Source organism: Nymphaea colorata, chromosome 11, assembly GCF_008831285.2.
Source record: "Nymphaea colorata isolate Beijing-Zhang1983 chromosome 11, ASM883128v2, whole genome shotgun sequence".
Taxonomy (NCBI): Eukaryota; Viridiplantae; Streptophyta; class Magnoliopsida; order Nymphaeales; family Nymphaeaceae; genus Nymphaea; species Nymphaea colorata.
In genome coordinates this window covers 8210467-8236434 of record NC_045148.1, presented here as the reverse complement: position 1 = coordinate 8236434, position 25968 = coordinate 8210467, and the positions used below count along the sequence as shown (strand labels likewise).

At 38.3% G+C, this 25968-nt stretch overlaps 1 protein-coding gene across 1 annotated transcript; it reads left to right on the top strand.

Moving 5' to 3' along the window:
* The first annotated feature begins 21310 nt into the window (after positions 1-21310).
* LOC116264628 (uncharacterized) lies at positions 21311-22676 on the top strand. The gene is made up of 3 exons (XM_031644956.2): positions 21311-21543; positions 21658-21812; positions 22340-22676. Exons 1-3 carry the CDS (start codon positions 21456-21458, stop codon positions 22505-22507), a joined length of 411 nt encoding a protein of 136 aa, XP_031500816.1. The 5' UTR covers positions 21311-21455; the 3' UTR covers positions 22508-22676.
* Positions 22677-25968: the final 3292 nt, after the last annotated feature.

Below are 25968 nucleotides of genomic sequence, written 5' to 3'. Positions count from 1 at the left end.
CTTGGATCTTAAATTTAAGGTTGCATTTTAGGTTATGTTTGATAGATTTGAAAGATTCATCCGAAATCCACATTACATGTAAAAAATCATAAAAAATCATGAATTTGAAGTTGGCTGAAAGGTGAAACCTTAAATTCATGAATTTATGATCCTAATGATCTCAAACACTATGTATCTTAAAGCAAACACGGCCTGAGGGGTTATTACAAGTGCCCCATAAATCTGTTTCAAAATTTGGATAGACGAATTCCATGAATGTATCACAAAAATTGAGTAAATTATGAATTCAATTTCATGAAAGCTCACCAAGTGTTCCATCTACAATGGCAAGTGTCCCATGCATGAGAATTTTCCTTCATTTGTAATGTTGTGGATAGGACAAGCAGTTGGCTCTGGCTGTTTCCTATTTTCCTTTTACAAGATGCCTTGTCACATCTCCATGCCAGCGGTACTCAGGTGTTGGCAACCCAACGACCCCCGGTATTGCAAAAAACCACAGGAGAAAGCTGTCTGATACCACAAGTGGTTTTCTCAAACCATCCCACTCTATTTTGGGGGCCACCACTGATCAATGATCATCCCTTTTATAAATATGCTTTCTTGGGCTGAGGCTTTTATTCATCCGATCCAGTCAGTGCCACCATCATCGATTGAGAGAAAGAACAAGAGAAGGAAGAACAGTTGTGAAGATGAGTTCCATGAACAGAGCGGTGATAGCAGCAGGAGTGACTGCCGCAGTTCAAGGTTTGAAGGATCAGGGCATCAGATTCAACTCGGTGATGAGAGTCCTCCATCAGAACGGCAGGAGGAATTATGCTTCTTCCACGCAGTTGATGAGAGTGTCGTCGTCCACCACCGATTCTTCTCCTTCATCTTCTCTGTTGCAGAGGAGAGTGGGAGATGAGAGGAGTAAAGAAGCAGAGGAGTCTCTGAGGAAAGTCATGTACTTGAGTTGCTGGGGTCCCAATTGAAAAGAATCCCCTAAAAGGGTTTGGGTTGTTCTAAAGAAGTTTGCATGTATTGCGGCAAAAATTTTTTCCTGTACAAATTCTTGTTAGTTTGAAACAAGAGCTGAAAATACATTAAATATGCAACAAATTTGCATCAAGCCTTTACGAGTTCCTTTTTCTTTTCTCTTGTCATTCTTCTCTTGAGCTTTCTCATTTCTCCTTCATGTCTAACTCAGACCTTTTTCTAGGATATATGTGTTTAAACATTTGATTAGAACACTGAACTTTCGGTCCTTTGGCAGCAGAGACACTTTGGAAGTTTATCATAAATATGCCCTAATTTTAAAATAAATTCATGATAAATTTATGAACCTGCCCATTCTTGAGTCTGATTTATGGGACATTACTTCTAATGGAGTGTTGCGTGAACCTGCCCCATTCATTTATGGGACATTCTGATAAAGTCTTTGATACCAAACGACCTCAAATTTATAATTCCAAAGAATGTTTTTATGAGAATTTGGAACAAAGAATGTTTTTATGTATTTTATAGAACAGGTCAAAGATAATTAAAAACGTACTAATGCAAAAACAGAAAATATGAGGATGAAAACTATAGGCAAAGTAAAAAAAAAAAAGAAATATTGAGTGAAGCACGACTTTGAATGTTAAAAGAGAAGCTTCTCGTCTACAAAAACTTTTCCTAATTTTCTTTCACAAATATTGCCTTTTTAATACACTTTTTGGCGTGTGCTTGTTATCAACATCCTGGAAAAAGGATAATTGAAAGTTTAGATTGTTATTATCATTATGTTAATTGGCAAGCCAAAGTTTGGATGGACTCCTGGCGTCCTGCGAAGAGATGCTTACAAAGATCTCAATCCGAAATCAAGGGAAAGAACAAATAAATTTGAAAGATCTCTTTAGAAGAAGTGAATTGAGTTTGAACTAATTATTGTCTAATTTTGGTCAAATGATTTACAAGATTATACATCTTGATTGGCATTAGTGGTTAACCTTCTGTGCTCTATTTGTTTTAGTTCGTCTCCAAGAACTCAAAAAGATGACTTTCTTGAACGACTCCTTTTTCCCCTTTACTGCGCTCTTCTCCCACTTCCTATGCAACAAAGAAGAAGTAAATGTTTCAATGGCCGCCTGTGAGAAGAAACAAAACTTCTTTTAGTTGAATCTGGTTCCTTCATCCATCAGCTAACAACTGCCACACTCTTGCCTGCTGCTAACACTACTTCGTTCTCTCTCTGCCTTGTTTGCAGAACTTAAGAGAATTAGCATCTACAATTTATAGGAGATTCGTGACACCCTCACCGAGCTAGGAGTACTTAATTGAGAACCTGCCCTCTGCTAAAGCTACAATTCGTTCATGTTATCATATTTGAGCTCTCTTTCCCTGTCTCTGCCTCTCTGCCTTGCTTACAGAACTAATTAAAAGGAAACTTGGTGTATTCTAATAGGTTATTTTTGAATTCTAAATTGAAGTGGTTCTCTTTTTTTCTTTTTCTTGCTTGCTTTCTTTCTTTCTTTCTTTCTTGATTGTAGTACTTCATTTCAGGTTTTAAGAGAATTAGCATCCACAATTTGCATAAGATTTGTGAAAACCTCTCGGAGCCAGCAGTATTTTATTGAGAACCTGGTTTTCCCTACAGTAATACCACATGCTGAAGGCAAAACCTTTCAACTACCGCGGTTTCTAACATGGTGAAAGGACAGGGAGATTCCTATGTCCTATCAAATAATATATGAGAAAATGGATCAATGTCATCTTGAGCTGTTCTTGCTATGCCCATGCCCCACAAGCAATTTTCTATAATTCATCACTTGTACAATGTTGGTGGGACTTTCTTCTTTTTGTACAATTACTATATTTTCTAACGATGGCACAATATCAAGCGGTAGGCAATCCGTTTGCCAGCAAAAACCAGGCACAGGCAGAACCCACTGAAATTTTGTTCAATTCAGTAAAGCTCTACGGTTCATGTTTCAGATAAAATTTTCCCAATATATTTGCCTTCAAGGAGCCCTAATTCAAAATATATTCCTTTTAAAGTATAGTGTTGTATTTGATGTGAACTTCAAGTTATTAATACTTGATATGCAGCTATGTTAGAGCAGCGTTTTACCTTTTACTGTCGGGGAATAAAAAGGGAATATATATATGGCATACCTTCATTACCAATTTGAGGTTTGGCTCTCAAAATTGGCCAACTACACCAGCTGAAATTAAACATGTTGACGGGGAATCTGAACTAAGAAACACAACAGGTAAATAGAAATTTAACCCTCCTGAATGAGAGAATTTATTAGAACCGATTCGAACTACAATTTATCATCCATCTATAAGACTATACAATTTCTCTAGCAAACATGGACCTTCCTTCTCACATTTGCTTTCAATTGGGTCCCCAGCAACTCAAGTACATGACTTTTCTTAGGGACTCCTCTGCCTCTTTCCTCCTCTCATCTCCCACTCTCCTCTGCAACAGAGAAGAGGAAGACGAGGAATCAATGGTGGACGACGATACTCTCTTCAATTTCGCAGAAGAAGCGTAGTTCTTACTGGCATTCTGATGGAGGAATCTCACCACCGAGTTGAATCTGATGCCCTGATCCTTCAGACCTTGGACTGCCGCGATCACTCCAGCTGCTATCACTGCTCTGTTCCTGTAACTCATTCTGTATGAGGTCCCTTTGCTTCACGTTCCACGGGACAAAAGGAAAGCGGGGAAAGGGAAGAAAGTAGGTGACTCCAAAGGGGATGATGGGAGTTATGGGAGAGATTGTAGATGGCCGATTTAACTCTTGGCTGATGGAACGAGAAGGGAATGGAGCATCAATTTTTATAGCAAGCAAAAGCCATGGATCCCCAAGAAAGCTGGATTTCATACGATAATGGTAACACCACACGCTCAGGTGGGACCTTCGTTTCCCGTGGTTTTGGTGGTAATAAGACACCCTCGAAGAGGGCTTCTGGTTTCGTCTTCCATGGTTTTGGTGACAAAAGCAGGGATCGGACAAGAGTCGGCAGCTGGTGCGTGTGCCCATGTTAGCATGGTTTTCCATTTACTATATATATATATATATATATATATATATATCCTTGAGTGGTTTAAAATCATACATCAAATCAGAATTGTCCAAAGTTGGCTCTTATATTTACATTTATATATGTATATTTTTAATATCCTGCTCATCTCCTAGGCCTGGCGGCTCCCTCCCGTCATGTGGCCGGCCGGACGGAGCCCTCTCTGAGGGGACTAAGCCACTTAGTTAGTCCGTTCTCAGAAACAGACCTTGCTTGGTGATCCTTTATCTATTAGAACTTTCAACGGCGCCCGAGACGACCCCTTTCAAAAAACGGACGTGATGAGGTTGAATCGGCCCATACGGGCAGATACATACAGTTGGGCCAATCTATCATGAACAGAATATTCAAAGTTTACCTTATTTATTAAGGCTGACATGGGTCGGCGTGTCGGCTGATATAGGACGTTCATATGAGATGATATCCCTTTCCTTACAATGTGGACAAAGTTTGTGATTTGTTCTTCAGTTTCCACAAGAACTCCAATCTCTACAACCTGCTGTCCACCTGATCTTTGGTAACATTTGGAACGAAGTACAGAACTGTCAGCTACAGGTAACAGCAAATAAAGAATTTCTGGTTCGACCGTGGCAAAGATATGGATGGCATCTTTACATTATTACATATGTATTGCCATCATCCATCTAGCAAAAGCCAGAGAACGCAGCATCCCTGAAAGGGACTGCAGCAGGTGCATCTGTACTTTCCTAGTTTAGTAATATACCAATCATCGAACCCAGCTGCACATACGAGGACCAAAAGAAAAAAGGTTGAAAACCAGTCAGAGCAAAGAGCAAGTCAAGATCAAAGGGCCTTTTCTAGACGCTGATCATGATGGAATATCCGCTCCCTTTTACATGGTCACAAACCGCAGGAGAGAAAAGGTTTTGCCTTGCGGCATATGGTATTGCAGTAGAGAAACCAGGTTCTTCACAAGCAACGGTTGTCCTCGTGGGATGCCGCAGATTTATCTTCTGTATAAATCATGGGTGTTTACTCCTTTTCTCACAGGAAATAGTCAGAAAGAGCCCGATTGGCGCAGACCAACTTTCTTCTTCATTTCATTTAGCTGCGGAAACCAGAGATAGGAAGATGCGTTACATCACCAAAGCAGTGATAGCGGCAGGCGTCATTGCAACGATCCGAGGACTGAAAGATCAAGGTGGCATCATAGATCTAAGGGTCTCCCTTCTGAACGCCGGGAGAAATTATGCCGCTTTCACGCAACTGAGGAGCAAGCTATCGACCGTCATCACCTCTTCTTCCCCTTCTTTGCTGCGGAAGAAGATGGGCGAAAAAAGGGGTGAAGAGGCAGAGGAATCCCTAAGAAAAGTGATGTATTTGATTTGTTGGGGACCCAATTGAATATGTATGTTGTGTTTAAACAGTTGCATGTTCCTGTGTAACAGTAATACTTGGAACGAAGATCATTTTTTAGCAACGACAAGCAGAAGACCAAACATCTTTTCTTACCTTCTTCAAATTCCTCGTTCTGTTCTGGCTCTGTAGCGTTGATCATGTTCTTGGTCCTCTTCGATTTCAAGCGGTTGATAAAGGAAGTGGCATTATAGACACGAGGACATTGGCAAATGCTGATTTAGGAAGTTCATAAACACTATCGTATTTAAACGAGGGTAATTGAATTCCCCTTTGCTTCGCGTATCATCAATTTACACACAAGGATGACGGGGCTCCATGTGTAGTTCATATTGTTGGGTGTGTGAAACAAAGAGGAATTTAGGGGGTGTTTGGATGACACCCACCAAAAACTTGGTTTTGTGAAAATCAATTTTTTGGAAAACCTGATTGAAAAACCAGTTTTGTAAAATTGGTTTGGATGACAAGTGGAAAATTTGGTTTAGAGGCAAAAGTCAGTTTTTTCAGGCCCTTCCTGAAAACCAAGTTTTGCCAAAACTGAATTTTGGCAAAATCAATTTTGAATGTCATCCAAACATTCTTTAATTAGAATTTTGGGGCAAAACAGGTTTTATGTTTTAGCTTGTCATCAAAACACCACCTTAATTTTATCTAACATCCTTATATGATACATTGTTTTTGTGCACCAGATCCCATCTATTTGTAACACATGCTGAAGGATATATATATATATATATATATATATATATATATATATAGAGAGAGAGAGAGAGAGAGAGAGAAAAAGAGTGATTGGTAGGTATCAGATCACTTGGGTAAGGGACAAAAGCCATATCTCTTATATTCACATAATTAGACATTTTAAACAAAATATGAATCTTTTAATGTGTTTATAAATACTAATTTAATATAAACCATGTTTTCCTTTCTTTTTGCAAGTCTTTTTTTTTTAAATGATTGTTATACTACCAAAATTTTGATGCTAGAAAAGTTGCTCATTTTTTTACTATTAAAAACCGTTCTATAACATTAGATTTCAAAAAAATTATTTTAATAATTAATTCCAAGAGGTCTGGTTTCTGTCTCTTGCCCAAGTAACTTGATTGTTATATATGTATATATATATATATGTTCTGTTTATCTAACAATGCAAATGCAAAGAGTATTCATCCGTTACTATGGGTGGTTTCATTGGTGATACCACGTAACTAGGTAGAGTACGATGCAGTGTAGATGACCTTGTTCCTTGGCTCCTCACAGGAGAACAAACCCGTCATTGGGAATGTCGCTTTCTGCAGGGCAGCAGCCTTACTGTTCTAAAAGCCAACTTGGCCTTGTGGGTCAGTAGCACCCCAAATTTCTCTTGTACAGTCGCTTCTTTTATGATTGTGACATATGATCAAGGGCGTTTGATGACCATAAATTATTTTGTACTTCATTTAATTTCTTTTAGTTACATCATATCAGATCGGTAAAGAACAGCCTTCAATCCTAATTCTATCTTTTAAATTAATTAATCTCTTTGTTCAGAGAGCCATATGGACCCAATTGCTACCATTAAAATTATGAAAATGACTTTCTAATGCCTGATGTGAGAAAATAGTATTTCAAGAATTTAGTCCCATGCTGTTGATGTTAATCACATTGGATGCTTCGAAGATTTTGCAAGCAAATTTGTAAAAGCAGCCATCCAATTCTTTTTTAAATCTGGCCATCTTTAAGGCACCTGTTAGCCACCATATGTGGAAATTGGAAGTACCCTATCCAAGAAATTAGCTCCATTACTGGATACTCCTGGATATCAGTGAACTTAAATGTTTGTTTGGGTAACAAAATTTGTAGCTGTTCAAGTCTAGATTGGTAGTTGATCTCAGGATCCAACACAATTCGGATAACAAAATTTGTAGCTATTCAAGTCTAGAATGGTAGTTGATCTCAGGATCCAACACAATTTTTCTTGCAAGAATGATCCGACTCAATTAATATCCGCTTACGGTATGTTGTCCCCAGAGCATATTTTCATATCTGAATGTTCCAATTTCTCGTATAATCAGGAATATCCTCACCGAAATGACCGGATAAGATTGGTGCATGTTCATGTATGGCTTTGTAACACAAATCTAAGTGATAGCCCATAATCGAGTGTCACAAGTATGTGCACAATGTCGAAAATAACTGTGCAAAAGGGGCAGAAGGTATGTAAAAGTAGTGGCCAATTGATGTAAACTCTAACTAAGTTGAGCATTGCTGTATGGATGCCTACATGCAGATATTATAAGATCAGGTATCCCTTGTTCAACTCTTTCGCTGCTAATTAATTGTTTGAAAACGACACACCCACAACTATATTCATTGAATTCAATGCCTTTAGGTGTGTAGAAGAGAAGAAGGGCATAGCTCCTAAACGAACCTCTGTGAAAAGTTAAACAGGGTTATTTTCAACTTGTCAGCATTTGAAGGAGGCTAGTATTGGTGATGCTTAAAAGTGGGATAGGCTAGTTACGGTGACGCGCAAACTTGAGCATATGTCACGAGAGATGTGCTTAACATATTACAACTGGAGCAGACTGTAATGAAGTCGACGCCATGGGAAATGTGCAAGTTCCAGGAGAAGTTTTGGAAGATGGTTTTCCCTATACTGCAATTGTTAGGTTTTGCTGATAGAGGGGCAAGGCATGACAAAAAATGAGAACATGATAGCCACGTTTACTCTTGTGAAGAGTTGGTGCGATGAACACAGGGCAGGTAAGCGGGTAGTGGGCGACCAGTAAACATTTCACATTCTCAGGACATCAACTTTATGTGTTACAAAAAGGAAACTACCGGCACACAAATTGAAGCATGGCAAAGACAATACTCTAAAATACTGAAAAACAAGCCTTGTACTCTATGGGAACTAGGAATTGGGTAGTGGCTTCGTCCTTCATTCAAGCGGTGGGTCTCTCCGGCTCACCCAAATAGCGTTAAAGTTGGCTCTAGAGACTAAGATGCACTGATGCTTCGAGATATATGTATTATATCTTGCTTGCTAAAGGATAATACATCGGGTGCAGAGGGAGGGGAAAATGCAATGATGGGTTTATCGGGTGAAGTCTTGTAGTCGATAATATCCTTGAATCGGTCTCATTCTTCTCTAAAAGAAATCTCAGCTTGGGAGCAACTAATTAAGCCTCTATAGCGTCACAATGATCTAAATGTTGTGCAGTTACAATTCAAAATTGACTTTTGTCTTTCTGGAAAAAATAAACGACACTACGAATGCTAATGCCAAGTTTCAAAATCTAAATCCAACCCATAGTCCCATACCAGCTAGGACATGACTCCTATCAACCTGAAATTTTTGAAATTTTAAAGGTTATAACAACCTATCTACTCGTCCAAACGAAGCAATTTGTACAATCTATTGTTGCACCAAGAAAATATTTCTGCCAAATATAACTTAACTAGTAAATAGGCATTGTATAATTATAGGATAAGAGAAAATACACAATTTTTTCCTTTTTTTTTTTATAGGAAACCTGAGCTTGGTTGGACATTATCAGAACCCCTGATGCGCTCATGGTATTGAGGTACGGCTACATGAAGTTTTTCAGCTTGATGTCTCAATTCTGACCCTCCTTGCTAACGGGCGGGCTTCTTGTTGGCAGATTTATCTGTACTTTTGTAAAGAACATTGAATTGTCCTGCGCAGAATTTCCTTTTCTTCTAAGCATACCACGCGTTTGGCTCACTTTCAAGTTTATTGTTCGGTTACCTACGTCTTACTATGATGATTGGGAAATTAGAGAGCAAGAAATTAAGAAAACCAACAATTTCTTTGGAAGGCTAGACAGTTGCATTATAATTGGCAAGAGATTATGTTACAGAATGTTATCAGGGACCCTTCCTGCTCTTCATTTTCAATTGGGTCCCCAGCAACTCAAGTACATGACTTTCCTCAGGGATTCCTCCTCTTGTTTACTCCTCTCTTCTCCCAACTTCCTCTGCAACAAAGAAGAAGAAGAAGAAGAAGAAGAAGAAGCAACGGTGGCCGTTGATACTCTGTTCAATAGCGTAGAAGAAGCATAGTTCCTCCGGGCGATCTGATGGAGGACTCTCAACACTGAGTTGAACCTGATGCCTTGATCCTTCAAACCTTGGACTGTGGCAGTCACTCCTGCCGTTATCACTGCTCTGTTCATGTAACTCATCTTCACGAACTCCCCACTTTCTCAACAAAATAAATGGGAAAAGGAAGAAATTTTGTTCGTTGCCGCTCCAAATGAAGATCGTTCAAGTTCTGAATTGTAAGTTCAGTGTAGCTGATGAGCTCTCAATGGGTGAGAAGGAAAACAGGAGGCAGCAATACTTATAGGAATAAAGAGGCTATGTGGCCCCCAAGAGAGCAGGAAGGAATCATGGAAAACCAGGTTTCCGTACTGTAATACCACACGCTAGCTAACCTGTTCTTTCCCATGGTTTTGGTGGCAAGTTGGATGAAGATGCTAGCTGGTGTTCTTTTCCCTTGTCTCAAATACACTGAACACGTCTACGTCCAAGTTGTCTTTTGTCTTTTCCCTTGCTCTCACTCTCTACAGATAGCAATCTTCTCTTGGAATGTTGGTGGGGAATCCAAATTCTCGACTTATTGCAGATGTGTAATACTCAAAACAACTGGCGGATTATATGTGTTGTGGTTTAATAACAGAACCCATGTTTCAAAACAAAGTAGGCAGCTTAAGTTGGGCACAGGACTACACAAATAGTAGATTAAAGCAGTGGCGGAGTTAGACTTTTTTTTTTTTTTTTGGGCTACGAGATACTTTTATAAAAATTTATAAAATTCTCATTTTTGAAGGAGCATAACATAGTAAATAATTGTAAGAAATCTATGTAAAAATATATGAAAATAAATAAATAAAATTTTGCTGACGTGGGCAGTTGCCGGTGCCAGCTTATATGTAGCTCCGCTACTACTGGATTAAAGTAGGAAAGTAATATAATGTTCTGAATCTTCTGTTACAAAGTCATATCCTACATGTGTGACGATTTATTTCCCTCTTTCCTTCGCTCCCCACTGTGATTGATAAGTTACATCTGCTGTCTACGACAATTCCACTGTTTTCGTTAATTTAACCGATAGTAACAAGAAAACCAACTTTTGTTTCCTAAGTTTTGCTTCTTCAGCTTTCCACCTCACCGCCTGTGCTGATGTAAAATTTTGAGGTTCAAAAAGGATGTTTCTCATAACTTTTGAGCTCCTCTTCCTTTGTGCCTTTTCATCCAGTAATTGTACATGCAGGACCCCAAGAGGGTTGGCACAATGGATGGACAAAAGTCGATAGGTAGCTAGTGCATTTTAAATTTCTGCACCATTAAAAAAAAGGTCATCAATGCACAAATTGAAGCACGGCGAAGTCGCACCCATAGAGACCAAAAGTGACCCTGCGCTCTAGAGAAGACGACGAATAGAGTAACTATATATGGCATATTAGCAGCTTAAAATAAATGAATTGTCATCTACGGAAGAAAAACACATTACTTGGAACATTGTGAACAAGATACGGAACAAGGATAGTCTTGTATAAGGGAATGGACTAGTAAAAGAATGCATGGATGATCGAGGCGACGTGTGGTATATCAAAGTCCTTTCTCAAGAACGGAGCTCATCACTTGTTTTCTCACTACAGTGCTCCAACTTGAGTGAGGTATCTTCCTGGGAAAAAAAAATGCGCAGACAACTTGGTTTTGGGGGACGTCATTTGGACCTCAAATTTCTCTTGTGCATGTAATATTCCTTTCTTTTCATGATTACGATATCAAGTACGTGCTTAGAACATGTTTGGCATCTTTCAAATCACTCTTTAAGATTAAGGTTAGATTGCTCAAAAAACACTTTAACAATTACTTTTAATAGATTTGGTTTTTGTCCGTCATCTAAGCAGACTGGTATTTACCAATCCCACTTTCTCTCTATATATATATATAGAGGGAGAGAGAGAGAGAGAGAGAGAATCATTGAACTATATTCTCTGTATTTTTTAATTGAATATTTACATAATAATATCCAATAAAGAGAGGTCGAGGAAGAGATCACGATTGTCCCAACAAAGAGTTACCTACACATATATTATGTTTGCAAGCAAAAAAAGTTCTTTAATTGCCCAAACCCCTGAAGGAAGAAAACCACCGACGACTTGGGGATAAAATGATCTTTATAACTTGATCAAAAGATATGTTTTACATCATCAAATTTTTTAAATTATGATCAAACTAAAAGGAAAAGAGAGGCTAAAGTTTCTGATTGATAAAAGATAATGATTTTATATCAAAACAACTTGAATTCATTGCCACGAAATCGGCGAAACAAAAGGCTGATTTCAAAATAACATGTCGAAACCAATGACCTGGATATTAATGCTTCTGCTTTATGTGGTGCTCATCAGATTGCTGGAAATTAAAAGATGCATCTGTGTGTCCAATTATGATGAAGAAACTGAAGCAACTGTTCAACTATCTTAATCGACACTTCCTAAATAAAATGAATTTAGAATTACAAATCAATCGTACCAGTGTCTGATGTAAGGAAAAGGACTGGTCTCGTGATGCTGATGACAAACATTTAATAGTTGATTCACTGAAGATTTCGTTAACTACTTTGAAAAGGAAGTCACATAAATCATTTTTAAGTTCATGCAAGCTTTGGTGTTCTCTTATTAAATTTTTTCTTGTTTGGAACAAAGATTCACATTTTGGATTAGTTTGGAACTTAATTACAAGGTGCACAAACGTGGGGAAGCCAGCGGATTTGAGATGGTGGTAACGAGATGGTGGGACCAAGTTAGTTCGTGCCCCCTGAGCACTTTTTAAGGAGAGAAAGTTGTGTGCGCATGCAGGATAGTAAAGGAGGGAATGACATTTTAATAATGTCTTCCATAGCCTTTTTATTTTTTTTTTCTTTTATTTTTATTTTTATTTTTATTTTTATAAAAAAGTTTTTTTAGTATAAACTATGGTTATTTTAGTTATTAACCATATTGCACACAAAAATTCATGGCTCATGTAACCAGGTTTGCTTTTTAGGTACCTAGTTGAATTTCATTGCTCGAGAAGCGAAGTTTTTTTAAGTTGTTAGTTAGCCCTTAAGTCACATGTGTATAGATACGGGTTTGTGTATGTATACGAAGAAGCCGATATGAGCACAGTAACTTTAGAAAATATGGGTACAACAATAATATGACATAAGATATATATATATATATATATATATGTGTGTGTGTGCATATAATTAAAATGAAAAAGCATTTAAATCAACAGTAATATAAATAAAAAAATTTATATGTTAATGAACAATAACTCTCAAAGATAGAATGAAAACTGAGTTGGGAACAAAACAAATCAAGTAAAAATTAGATAGTTTGGATCGCTTTTGATATAAAACTTATTGAAGTGCTCACTTTGGGAAGAGGCAGGTGACATGGGTAAGAAAACCATACTGAAATACCCATATGACTTGTGTTAAACCTGGACCGCAACGGGGAAATGTGGGAATCTCCTCTCATCCGACATCACCCTCTTTTGAGTTGTTAGATAAGTTAACTTTCATAGCTTATTCAAAACATACTCTGATTGATTAGTACCTAAACCAGCTTTCTATTGTCTATAGTCATGGCATGTCTGACTTGCAAAATGCACACGGAAGTTCAAAAGATGGTAAAAGAAATCGATCGAGTCCTATGACAAGAAGGCTGCTGGCTCCGAATAAACTTTTTCGGCTTTAACCATTGATTCAGATTTGTATCATTGTATGGTATGTTCAGCTTAAAGAACTCTTCAACTCGGGGAATTTGTGCAAACAACCAGTTGCATGCGGCGCTCTAAGCATTCTAATGAGTTGCCATATGGTCAATGTATTCAAATTTGCATGCAATTGTGAGATCCCGGCTGAAACAACTTTTGCTGGTTACAGAGCATTTTTTCTGTTATTGTAAGTGCCGTAAAGAGAAGTGTTAGCGAACTTGATATGAAAGCAGTTGGAGAGAAAATCAGCAATCAAATAAATCACAAGCTGAATAACAATAGCAATACCAAGCTGGTGATTACTGATAAGAATCGCAAGCTGGTGATCGAGGATAGCTGTCGGATGGAGAACGCAGGAAAATCTAAAGATGAGAACAACCAACGATTTTGTAATCAAGGATAGATCTTATCGAATCAAGGCAGGAAGGACCTACCTTGTAATGAGAGGATGTAGCCATTCTTTATAAACGCACCACCATTGTTATTTTATCATCACTCTCTGAAAAATCCTGGTGTGACTACTTCCTGCTCGAGGCTTCTGATAAGATTGTCTTACTTCCCTTTCTTCCTGTCTCTCTTTTATCTTTTTCTTTAGAGGTTTTTAAAGGAGCAGCTTAAATTTTTTTGAATGATCTCAATGGCATGCTTATTCAGCACAAATCTTATAAGTTAATCTATGGATTAACCATATTTTTCAATGAAAAGAAAGCCGGTTAAGTCCTGCTGACTACAACGGTTGCCTCTACAACTATGCCTTGCAGAAATTTCGCTGTCAATTTACACAAGATTGTACACAAAATTTACAAGAGTACATGGTAACTCTCGTATTTGGCGGTCACTAGTGGCGGTTTCACGCACTCTCCCCTTCTTTGTTAATTTGTTCCCCAGCAGCTCAGGAACATCACCGTCCGTAGGGATTCCTCTGCCTGCTTGCTTCTGTCTGCTCCCACCTTTCTCTTGGGGAAAGAAGGAGAGTTGACGTGCTCCCTCATCGAGTTTTGGCCTTTATCTGACATGAAGGAATTGAGCTTGGCGCCTTGATCTTGCAGCCCATCGAGAGCTACAGCCATGCCTGCAGATATCATAGCTCTGTTCATACAACTCATTCTAATCTTTTTCTTTGCAAACCGATTCTCAGGAAGCTGATGGTGCTTGAGTTGGTGGTGGTGCTGAATGGGAAAAAGGACTTGGATACTGAATGAGAAGGATTGGGGATTCAATACTTATAATAGTTGCAGGGAAGATGGAAGTGGGGTCGATCCAGCATGTAGTTTTGCTCTTGAATGGTTTAGTGGTTTTGGAAAACCAGCATTATCCAATCAAAGAAATAGTGAAAGTGGTCTTGTTTTTTCTTAGTTTGGCACACACCAGCTACAGTGAGGTTGGTTCGGGCACATGCACTTTTGCTTAAGAAAATGGCAGTTAGAAAATTTGAATCTAGTTATGTACATGCAAAGAAAATTTGAAGGAAGTTGATATCATGAGTTGAGAGAAATGAATTTATTTCCTTGGTTGAATGTATTGATTTTTTTCTTTTCAAATGAAATGCATACACTGTTCATGGAGATAAGGATAACTTAGTCCACTGGTAGCATTAAATTAAAAAAAGGCCATTTTTGGTTTCTGTGACAAAGGACAATAATTTTGGATCGATTGATGGCTGGATGGGTGAACGTACCTCCTTGCTTTGAATTCCAGCGGCTGCCTGTCCTCATTTTTCATTATAGAAGAGAGACGCTAAGAAACGAGGAGGACCACACCACATGCTTGAGAAATTGCACTTAGGGGTCAATCTTTCTCTTTAATCTCAGAAAGTGCCTAAGGTTTCTGAATTTTGTTGTATTGATTTCTTTATTTTTAAACTCAGGAGTATGATCTTGACGAGTCAAACTGGGCCAGCTTGGGCTCGGCTTGTCTCTCAAGATCCCACAACTTGAGCTCGCGTCGAGCTCCACTTGACCAATCCGAGCTCTGTTAAAGCTTAGCAAGTTTCAAACTCGGCTTAGTTAAGCTTGAGCCAAGATTTAAAAAAAAAAAACCCTCTTTTTTATCAAATATTCTCATAATACCCTTTTCTCTCTCTACGGTGCCTACGGCTGACTGAGCCAGGCCTAGCACTTAATCAACGTATAATTGTAGAGATTGAAATTGCACTAGATCTCTTATCATTCACTTTATACAGGTTTGATCTTGATTGCTTATGAATATGTACTTGTAGAGATTGAAAAATCGGCTCGCAAGTTCATTGGCATAGCAACCTGCTGCCTAAATAAAAGGTAAACTTTACATATTGAACTTGATTTCATGCCCAAATGTGTGTATATATATATATATATATATACTTGTAAACCATTGTCCTTTGGCCGGCAAAACCATGGTTTGAGTACTAAATCCGATTTCACAAGTGCCTGGTTCTCATGATTTTGATTCGCTAACCAATCACTGGCCGCTAGAGAATTCCAACGTTTTGAATAACCATATTTTAGCCATTTTACTTTCCATGATGAATAGTGGTAGACAGGAGCGAAGCCAAAAATTTTTCATGAGGAAGGCAGAATTAAAGTTTTTAAATTTTGACACCGTCCAAAATATCATTTTTCAATTTTTTTTTATATGAAACAAGTAAAATTTTGAGGTGGGGCCAGGGCCCATGTGAACCCCCCCTTTCCCTCCACCCTTGTGGCAGAGCTAACAATTTTTAATTAAGGAGACTGAGTTATAGTTTCAAGACTCAAATTATAATTTTTTAAAATTTGTATATAGGCTAAATGATTTTTTTTTAATTATATGTGCAATTTAAAAAAAAAAAAATTGAGGGGAAGCCATGCCCCCTAGCTTAAGTTCTGAAACAACACTAAGGTACGAGAGGAAAATGATGATTTTTACGTAAGCAAGAAAAATAGAAAAAAGATTTCACATCTTACATACCTACGGCCCAAGAGTACGTAATATCTCATGACATTCTGTCTCCTGTTCAGGCGTGACAAAATTCAGCCTTTTATGCCTAAAAGGCGATTAAAGAGATGTAGTCCTACGACATTTTGTCCACCTAATAAAAGGTGCCACCATGTTTTCCCATTATGGAAGTCTAGCCCATTATCTTAATTAGCAGGGCTCTTTTGACAAGTGAAACCAACTCGTTTAGTTGGATCCGTTTTTTCCAGTACCAAAACGGCAAAACCATGATATGGTTGGATCCAATACGGGTCAAGTCCCGAATATTCCCGGTCCAGTAGGACCCCTAGTTTTTGAGGAGCCGCGGTGCTGGTTTTAGACGTCAAACGTCGACCACAGTTGGAACGATTCCGGCGGCCACCGTTTGGCAACTGCGACTCCCTTTCTCCATTATTTGTTTTGTTTCTCCTTTGGCATCCTTTCCTGACCGACTTAGCGCAAAAGGGGAAAGTTTGTTGCAGAAGATAGAAATGGTGCTCGAAAAAGTTAGGCTTCCATATCATTGCATTGTCGGCCATGGCATGCACTAGCCAGCCGTCAAGGCTCGCACCAAACAATTCTCCAGTGTGAATTTCAGACTCCCATAACCACACCTGAGATTTGAACCTGGGCCTTTTCAGCTTCGTGCCGCTTCAGATTTCAATTTCATGACCTTCACATATTATGTTGTAGAGATTAAGTTGAAAATATACAAGTTATCTTGTTTTATGTATATATATATATTTTAAGAGTATGAATTAAACCTCAAGAGCTTTTCACTCGGCCAACTGCAGGTAAGATTCCTCCGTCAAGGGATGACAATGAGCTTCAGATCTATGGTCAGCTGCCGTCCTCTGCTTTGAGACATCCATTTCTCGAGTCGTTGTAGTCTTTTGTAAGTGAACTTTTATAATTGTAGAATGTTAACCATATTAAAAGCAAAAACATGTCGCTTTTGTCATAAGCTAACATGTATTTGCTTAAATCTTAGTTTAGCTAGTGAAAAAGAGAAAAATATATGAACTTTTAGAGAACTCTAATTATCAAAATTAACCAAGGGAAGATCAAACGGCCCAAATGAGATCAGAGAACAAAAGCAAGGTCTCGTGGCTCTGCTTTACGGTATTGTATTATGAAGATTGAAGTGAGGCAGCCAGTACTGATACATTTCAAGGCATCGACACAGCTCTGAAACACTTTAGCTCCCACTAAAACAGAAAGTTCTGCCTTTCAATCATATTAGAAACCAAAACTAACCACCTATCAACTAGGGGTGAACAAGAGTCGAGTTGAGCCCGAGCTTAGTCAGCTAAAACTCAGCTCGCCTCTTATATTGCACAACTCGAGTTCCAATCAAATTATATAATGTTTGGCTCAATCAAGAGTGTCAAACCTTAAACTCGAGCTAGTTTAACAAAAAAAAAAAAAAAAGTTCCTTTCGCACCAGAAGCGGAGGACATACTTTTTTTTTTCTTTTTTTTTTTCTTTCTGTTTTGTTTTCATCGATTTATGTGCCGTGCTGCGCCTGTATCGGCTGCTACTCCAAGGTACCGTCCCCCTTAAGAAACATTCCCTTAAGGGAAGCCGATACTTTTGGCCGATACGGAGAAGCTAGAGTCGGACATTTTGGTTACTTGAGCGTCGCATGACTGGCAGCTCTGGTATTTCCCGTGTGAACAATTGCCTTCTCCGGTTATGGACTTTGGGCCCATGTTTTAAAAGTATGTAATAAAACCAACAGCTCTCGGTTGCCGGCTTCGCTTCCATCCCTATAAATTGAGAGACCATTTGTACCAACCACCTGAAAAGTAAATAGTCCCGTGATTTCCAAAGATGAGTTTGAGGTACGTGAGCAGGTTGTATCTGAATGCGGGAACGAGGGCGGTGCAGTCGATGAAGGACCAAGGCTCCAGACTGGACACCACCGGCTTCATGTCCATTCAGCCGGCCGGCACCAAGAAGGGCAGCCAGGCCAGGCGGTTCTCCGGCGGCGACTCCGCTAAGCGGGCGAGCACCGAGGAGAAGAGGAGGGGGAGGGAGGCCGAGAAGGCGGAGACGGTACACCATCTCATATGCTGGGGGCCGAGGTAGCTCGGAAGAAAGCTTTGTCTCGAGGATCTTGAAAGGATCATGGTTCTGTTTTGGTTATCCCTTTGTAAACTTGAAAGTAGGGGATTTTGTTCGGACACGCTTTATATATATATACAGATATATCTGGAAAGGAGACATGAGCCCAACAAGAGTTGGCTCACTTTTTATATGTATTGGTAGGTACAGTCGGAACTTTTCTTGTTAACGCTTGATGCGACTAGCAGTACGGTACAAGTATAGGAGGCAGACGACGCTGACTGACTCGTATACTCAGGATGGAGCCCCACTTGGCGGAACCAGAATTTTTTTTGATGGGAGCATTGATTCAATACCTTTAATTTTTTTGGACAATGCATGTATAACAATGAAATATATGAAAACATTAAAGTAATTTTGTGGGGGTATTAGGGACGTGCCCCTCCGGGTGCATGGAAGACATATGCGGCGAACTCATATTTTGAAAATTATTTAAAAGGATATTTCTTTTGTAGTTTTCTAACTTTAGTGGTTTTCCTTTTTGTTATTTTCTCTTTTTTAGTTTATATGGAGGGAGTGTTTTCTTCATTAACGATACTAATGCACAAAAAAAAATTCGTATACAAGCAGAGCATTAATAATCTACTTCGGGTATTAGGTATAAAATTTTGAATTTAAAACACACTCTTATGTTTTTGGTGCTTGTGTGATCTTGGTCTTCAGACTGGTAAATGGAAAGTTGGCGATGCTCCTTTCCAGAGATGGAAGAAATGGAGAGGGGCTATATCCTCTTCTCATATTTTTATTGGGAAATTAAAATTCTACTTATAAACTTTCAAAAAATTTAGTTTAACCTACATTAACAAATTATATTTTTATTATCTTTCATTAAAACTTTAAAATTATAGTTCAGTAATAAAAAAAAATTCTTATATTCGCCACCGAGTACTCGTACCCGTTGCCATGCTTAATCATCGGCCTTAAAAAAAATGAATTTAAAATTTCAAGTGCATTTTAGAACACATTTTATGGGCCAATATACACCGACGTGGGCCGACATTGCTATCTATCTATGAGCCGATACGGATTGATATGCACAAAAACACTGTTGAAGACAGCTGTTTTCTTTCGGCTGAGGTGATTCCCATGGACGCCCATGGATCTCGACCCCAGGTTTTCATTCTCCCCTTTTTTAATTTTCCTCTCTCCATAATCAAATATTTTTTTTTAATTAATCTTTCAGGAGAGGGCCCGTGATATTTTGATGAGAGAGGGTAAATATCTTAGTTGATTCCTTTAGATACTTTTAAGATGTTCTTCCTTGAATAGTTAGTTGTTTGTATACATGCATGATTGGAAGTTCCAGTGCACGGCTGCTCATCTATTTGTCCTTTCAAATTTGATGGCATTTGATCGATGAGCGTTGGTAGGCGCATGGCATTGGAGTTGATGGGTATATCACTGCATGGTGGGTTCACAAGTGTTGAACTTAGTTTCTTAGGTTGAAGCCCTGGCTCATTTAATTGGCACCTGACTGGACTCAGGCTTAGGCTTAGATGAGATCTTTTCAACCTGAATTGGTGTCTGATCAATGTATTCAGACTCGGATTGTTGTTTAGGTTTGGATTTTCTTTGCAATTACTTGTGGGATTTACCTGTGCCATTACATAGCTTCAAATTGAACAGTCTCGGCTGATACATGTCCGATACAACCTTTTTTTTTTTTTGTTTCCTTTTTTAAACAAAGCATACAGTTGTCTTTTTCTTTTCCAAAACCATTAAATTCAGTTGTGAGTTTTACGACTTTGGCTTTTACCGATTCGATTGAAAAGCTTTCCAACTGGTCACCATGTTGGCGATATTTTTTTTTAAAAAAAAAAAAAACTCCACTCTTTGGGACCCTTTTTTGAAATGTTTAGAACAACAATTGAAATGACTTATTGTTGTTGGATGAGTAGGATGAGTATTTCATCTACCTTTTACAGTAGTTGTTTCAACTCATATAGGTGTCCCCTTTTACACGATAGAAAGTTGGCGTTCCGCTCTCCCCATCCCCACCTCTTCATTATCTAATGAATCTTTCTGTTTTAATACTCTATCTGAGAATTATCAGTATTTATCAAATTTGTTCCTATCTAATAACGAAAGACCAAATGACAAAGACATTTTTGAAAAAGAAAGGGTTTTACGTTAATAAAATGAAACATTCGATTCATGACAGGAGAAAAAAAACTTCTTTCCTGAGCCGGAAAGATATGTGGCAATGAAAGAGGGATTAGGTGGACCAGAATTGATTGGGTGGTGGAGTCGTGGAAAAACTTGTTTATTTCATATTTTTTGGACCTTCCGGAATGAGAGAATTATTTTTCAATTATAAAACAAATTGAGTTTTTTTTATCAAGTTATGAATATTTTATTTACCAAGTCTCAACTCAACATTTTATTGTTTGAGCCTTTAAAAGGAGGTAAACTCGATCTCAGGGCTTGGCATTAATAGCATACTTGGCAATACGTTATTAACCACTCTTATTATGAAATAAGTCATAGTCGTTTATTAAAAATAAATTAATCTAGCACATGTTTCTTATTCATTATTATTTTGTAATTGTGTTTTATAAACTATAGTTATTTGATTGCATGTTTAATTTTTATTACGTTATGACAAGTAATCAACTGACCTGAGTCCACGAGTAGGAGTTTTATCTTCAGAGTGTGTTTGGTAGGTTCGGATTTAAAATCTGAGGTTGATCTAATATCCCTTTTATGTAGGACCCACAAATGTAAACAAACACTATATGTGAAACTAGTGAGGTTGTGAAATCCTCAGATTATGATCAAAACCTCAGATTTGAGGTCGGATGGGAGGAGGTTTCACCTAAAATCTATGGATTTGAGATTTCCAATAATCTCAAATTAAGTTTAATCTCAGATTTGAAGCTATCAAACGACCGTCAATTGAAAATGTGAGCTCCCTTGAACCTGAAATTGGGTTCCTAAATTCATCAAGCTTGAAGATTTGGATCGTGAAACGAATCCAGATGCATATACAACGATCCCACCGATGAGCCCACGTTTACACACACACACAGATAATCGCTTGTGTCGCAAAACACGTGCAGACATTCTCCACCAACAATAGGCTAAGCACCGGCCGGCTGATGATAAGCCTTCCCACTTCATCTTCCCTCCCTCCTCTTCTTGCTCTCTTGTTTCAAACTGAAGAATTCTGAGAAACAGAACAGAATACAATGACTTCACTGCAACTTGACAAAGCAGTACACCTCTCTCATGGATTTCAGAAACAGGGTAGATCAAAAAAATGCTGCTTCAGTCATGGTACTGATGCTGCGACTGAATCTTTTTTATTTTCTCTTTCATTACACAGCCGTAGCAATGTATGCAATTGGTGGGTGAGTTGAGACTTGTTTCTTTGCCTTTGTTTCTTTTTAGTGGCTGCCACGAGTAGATCGAGAAAGCGGAGAACGAGACTTGTTGTGAATGCAGAAAGCAAGGGAGAGAAGAGGAGCTTCCTGAGTTTGGAGGAGGCTGGACTGGTTGAGATGTCTGGATTGAGCACGCACGAACGGTTCCTCTGCAGATTGACAGTATCTCTCTCTTTCATTACACATTGTCTCTGCGCTTGAAACAGAGTTTATTCCTCTCTGCAGATTGACATTATTTTCATTTACAGTTGCTAGGTTTCAGTTCATTCATGAAAACTTAATTTAACGGCTATTAGAGCCAGCAACATTCTTTTCATGAGAAGTCTCGACCATGGACTTGGTTATTGAACAAGTCTCGATCATGGTGTTAGTTCTTGAAAGAGGAATACATATTATTGTGCCCTTCATGTGGTATCTGTCATACGGTTCTTGCAGTCTTCCATATGTTTCATCTGTGGAGGAACTCAAATTATTCTCACCCACCAAAGTGTCTTTCTATTACCTTGGTCTAATTGTAAATGACATACAAATTACAGTAGTTATAGTGTTCTAGAAATCCTTCAGCTTAAAGACTTTAAGAAGATCCACCAAGGCAACAGCAGAGTCCATGTGACCATTATAATATGGTACTGATAAATTGATTTTCTTTTCTTCAGATAATGTATATTTTCTCTTCTTTTTTATCTCAGATATCTTCTCTGAACTTGCTAAGAGTGATCGCGGAGCAAGAGGGGACAAGCATAGAAGAGCTCAATGCAGGAAGAATATGTGATTGGTTCCTCAAGGACAAGCTGAAAAGGGAGCAGGATATAGGTTCTGCTGTACTTCAGTGGGATGAGTCAGAGTTCACAATCTAGTTTCATTTTTTTCTATTTAATTCCCATAAATCTCTGTCACCTCCCATTGAAATTCTCACAGCTTATTATAAGGGAGCGTTTTGCTAGATATCTTGTAAGGCCATGTGAAAAGCATAATCAGAAATGTTGTATGATTGATTTATACAATTGAAAGATTACACCAAGAACAGAGAGATGGAGAGAGAATTTTGTGACCAGTTGGTTCAATCTTAGGATCACAAAAACATGTTGATGAGAACTGAACTTAGGCCAACTCATTATCACATGAAGGATGTCATACAACATTTCTACCGTAAAATTCCCAGGAATGAACCACATTAGTAGAGATACTCATTTTTGCTTATGAATTTTTCTCACGAACTCTTAAGATTTCGGCAATACTAAAGAGAAAATAAAAATGTGTGTAAGAACATTCATTGTGGATCAAGAAGGTCCAAGAAAGGTTTTCCCTAATTCTGCGGTGAAGAAGGTGGCCAAAGCACCTCTTAATTTTGTGGGCAATCTACTGAAATAGAAAATACTTCAGGTTTTCATGGGAGTGAACAAGCGACCAGTCTTCTTCTAAAATAAATACCAGAAGATGGGAGCTCTTGAAGAAACAAGAATGTAGCAGCCTCAATGGTGATGATCATCATAGAGAAACTAGCAAACCTGAATTGCGGGTATTCCAATCATTTTGGCTCATTAAGTCATTTTGATTTCAAAATAACCTAAAACCAAACCGAAAAATGTGTTTTTGTTTGACAGAACAAAAACTTCGATGTACTGTTATATAAAGCAAAAGAACTTAATCGCAGGCCACAGTTCCTATTTTTTGTTCACATGCCTTATACCTTTTAGAGTTATCTCCCTCCGCCGCAACTACACACTCTGTCTCTGTCCTTCATCACTCCTCTCGCCCTTCACCCTTTGTGTGAATTAGTGGTTTCTTCTTACCAAGAAAGTGCAATAATCTTCTTCCTGAGATATCAAGACGATGGACAAGAAAGAGGTCGAGTTATATTGACATCAATTCGTTACAAGTTCGACCCCACTGATCGACACATCATAAAACTCTACCACTAGTATTCTCCCCACAATCAATCTTTACCACCAACAGCCTATCTCCGTCGTATACCTCAGACAGCTTCGCGATTGAATCATACATTTCTTGGTATATTTATTCCGGTCTTGGTGTTCGATCGTGATGCAGTGGAAAAGAGGATTCTCCCCTCTAATCCACGATCAGCATCTAACTAATCTAAAGATAATCGGAAGAGACGCAAAAGAGAACGGAAAATAGGAAGAGAATGCAAAATAACGATTATGGTTTTATCATTCGCTCAAAAGGGATTAAACGCCCTTTAATGGAGTAAAAACGGATCTCTGGTTCTGGATTCAAATGAAACAGCAATAAATAAAACATAACAATACAATAATTGATCCAAATAAAATAAACTAATAAATAAACCAAATTGCGACTGAAATTTTCTTTTCATGCTCTGCTCCTGCATCAGATCGGAATGTAGTTTGAGTTCTTTGATCATTTAACTGAGAAATAACTGAAGTTTCTTTCTCGCAACCTGTAAAGGATGCAGATTTTGAGGTTTAAGTTTTCTGAGAGTCGGGATTGATTTCAGATTACTTGCAGATGAAACATAAAATTAGAATGGTCACGTATTTAATTCTTTGTCTTCCTCCCTGAATGCTTGAACGTCTTTTTCATGTTTAATTAGCTTACGATTGAGCACACAAAATTCTACCCTGCTTCCGCAGAGTAAAAGGGATAAAAAATGCTAGTTGAGTTTCCTGAAGGATATTCTCTAAGAATCTGATTTGCGGTGTTCTACTCTTCCCGGAGGAAGTTGAAAAAGTGGTCTAAATTGGTTTAGTTGCCGTATTTTTTCTTGAAATCGACCTGGGTTTGAGATTTAGTTCACTGTGGAGGATAGTGTTGATACCATCCTTCTTTCCTGAACTTGTTTAGATACATTTTGAGCATTTATAATGAATCGATCGTGAGCATCAATGGGGACAGGGAAATAAGAGAAAAAGATACAAGTATCCATACGATCGAGTCCTTGTGTTCCTGAAATAGTATAAAAAGAAGTGTTTTCTATGAATCGAATTCTTTTTTGACACGGATAAAGTCAGGGGAAACCTCAATGATTTCAATATTGGACCTTGGACATATTAATATAATAGTTATGAATCCCTTTAGAAAGAATTCGTTAATTAACAATTTCCTGTCACTCGAATTTTTCTTTCAAAGTATCTCTTTCTCCATATGTTTCCCACTCTTATCTCTCTCCTCTCTTTTTCTGCATTAACGCGGCGGTTTTTTCACAAATTCAGCTTTATAAACAATTGCAGCATGTCTAAATTTGTGGAGTTCAAAAAAACATCGTTACTTGTATAAAGTGGTTTTTATAAGGTTTTAAATTGATGGGGTTAGATATTTTTCAGTCACTAAAAGTTCCATCTAGGCATTACATTTTATTTGGTTTTTTATTTTTTATATTTGAATACATATCTCCGTATCCATCTATCTTGTTAAACTCATGAGAAAAAACTCAAAAAATGAGCTACACGCCTGGGAGGTGTAATCTGAAGGCTATATGCATGCGTACGTGTGCGAGTGTGTGTGAAATGCATGCGTTAGTCCTAACTACTATTGGTTAGCCCCTAATGAAAAGCATAATAGACGATTATTTTCACCTAATATAAACTTGCAAATCCCAGGTCAAATTAGCTTACTGGATAAGAATCGAGTTTTTCACTACCATGATTTCACGCAATCTTAGGCATTGAATCCACGTTTAAAGGGCAAAAGTAAGTGTTAAAAATTATAACCCTGGCATGTCTTTTACTAAATACAGCATAAGACATGTTATACAACTCTAGGCGTCATGTGCCCTAACTTTTATGTTCATATATTTCTTGGGTAGGCTTGATGATGAGCTACAATAAACATGTATATATGAGTATAATTTGCTCTGCTCCCTGTCTCTCTTTAAAAGTCTCCCTTCGCCGATCGGCAGCACAGTGCAAGTTTAAAGATGCCATGTTCTTCTTGTTGAAGACAACCAAGAAGTATCGCAGAGGGGCGATACGTGATTTTCCAGGTGGTTTTTGGATGTCATCAAAGGCAACGCCCATTGCCCACGGCTAGGATGGCACCAAGATAGGCTCCAAGCAGGAAATGAGCTTCTTACGCCGGAACGCCGACGGATCAACGGAGACCGACTGGGTGATGTACGAGTACGCCTCCCAGATATCCAACTAGGCTTCCGCCAGGATAAGGTAAGCTAAAAAGCAAAATAGGTGCAGATTTAATACAGCTACTGTGGTGGGCGCCATGGATCGATGCAGATTTTTAATCCATAAGATACAGATGTAAAGATGTTTACGGCCGGCAGCTTATTTACTACAAGAATCGAGCATCAGTTCATGTTGGAGTTTCCCATTTCAGAAACCTTCTG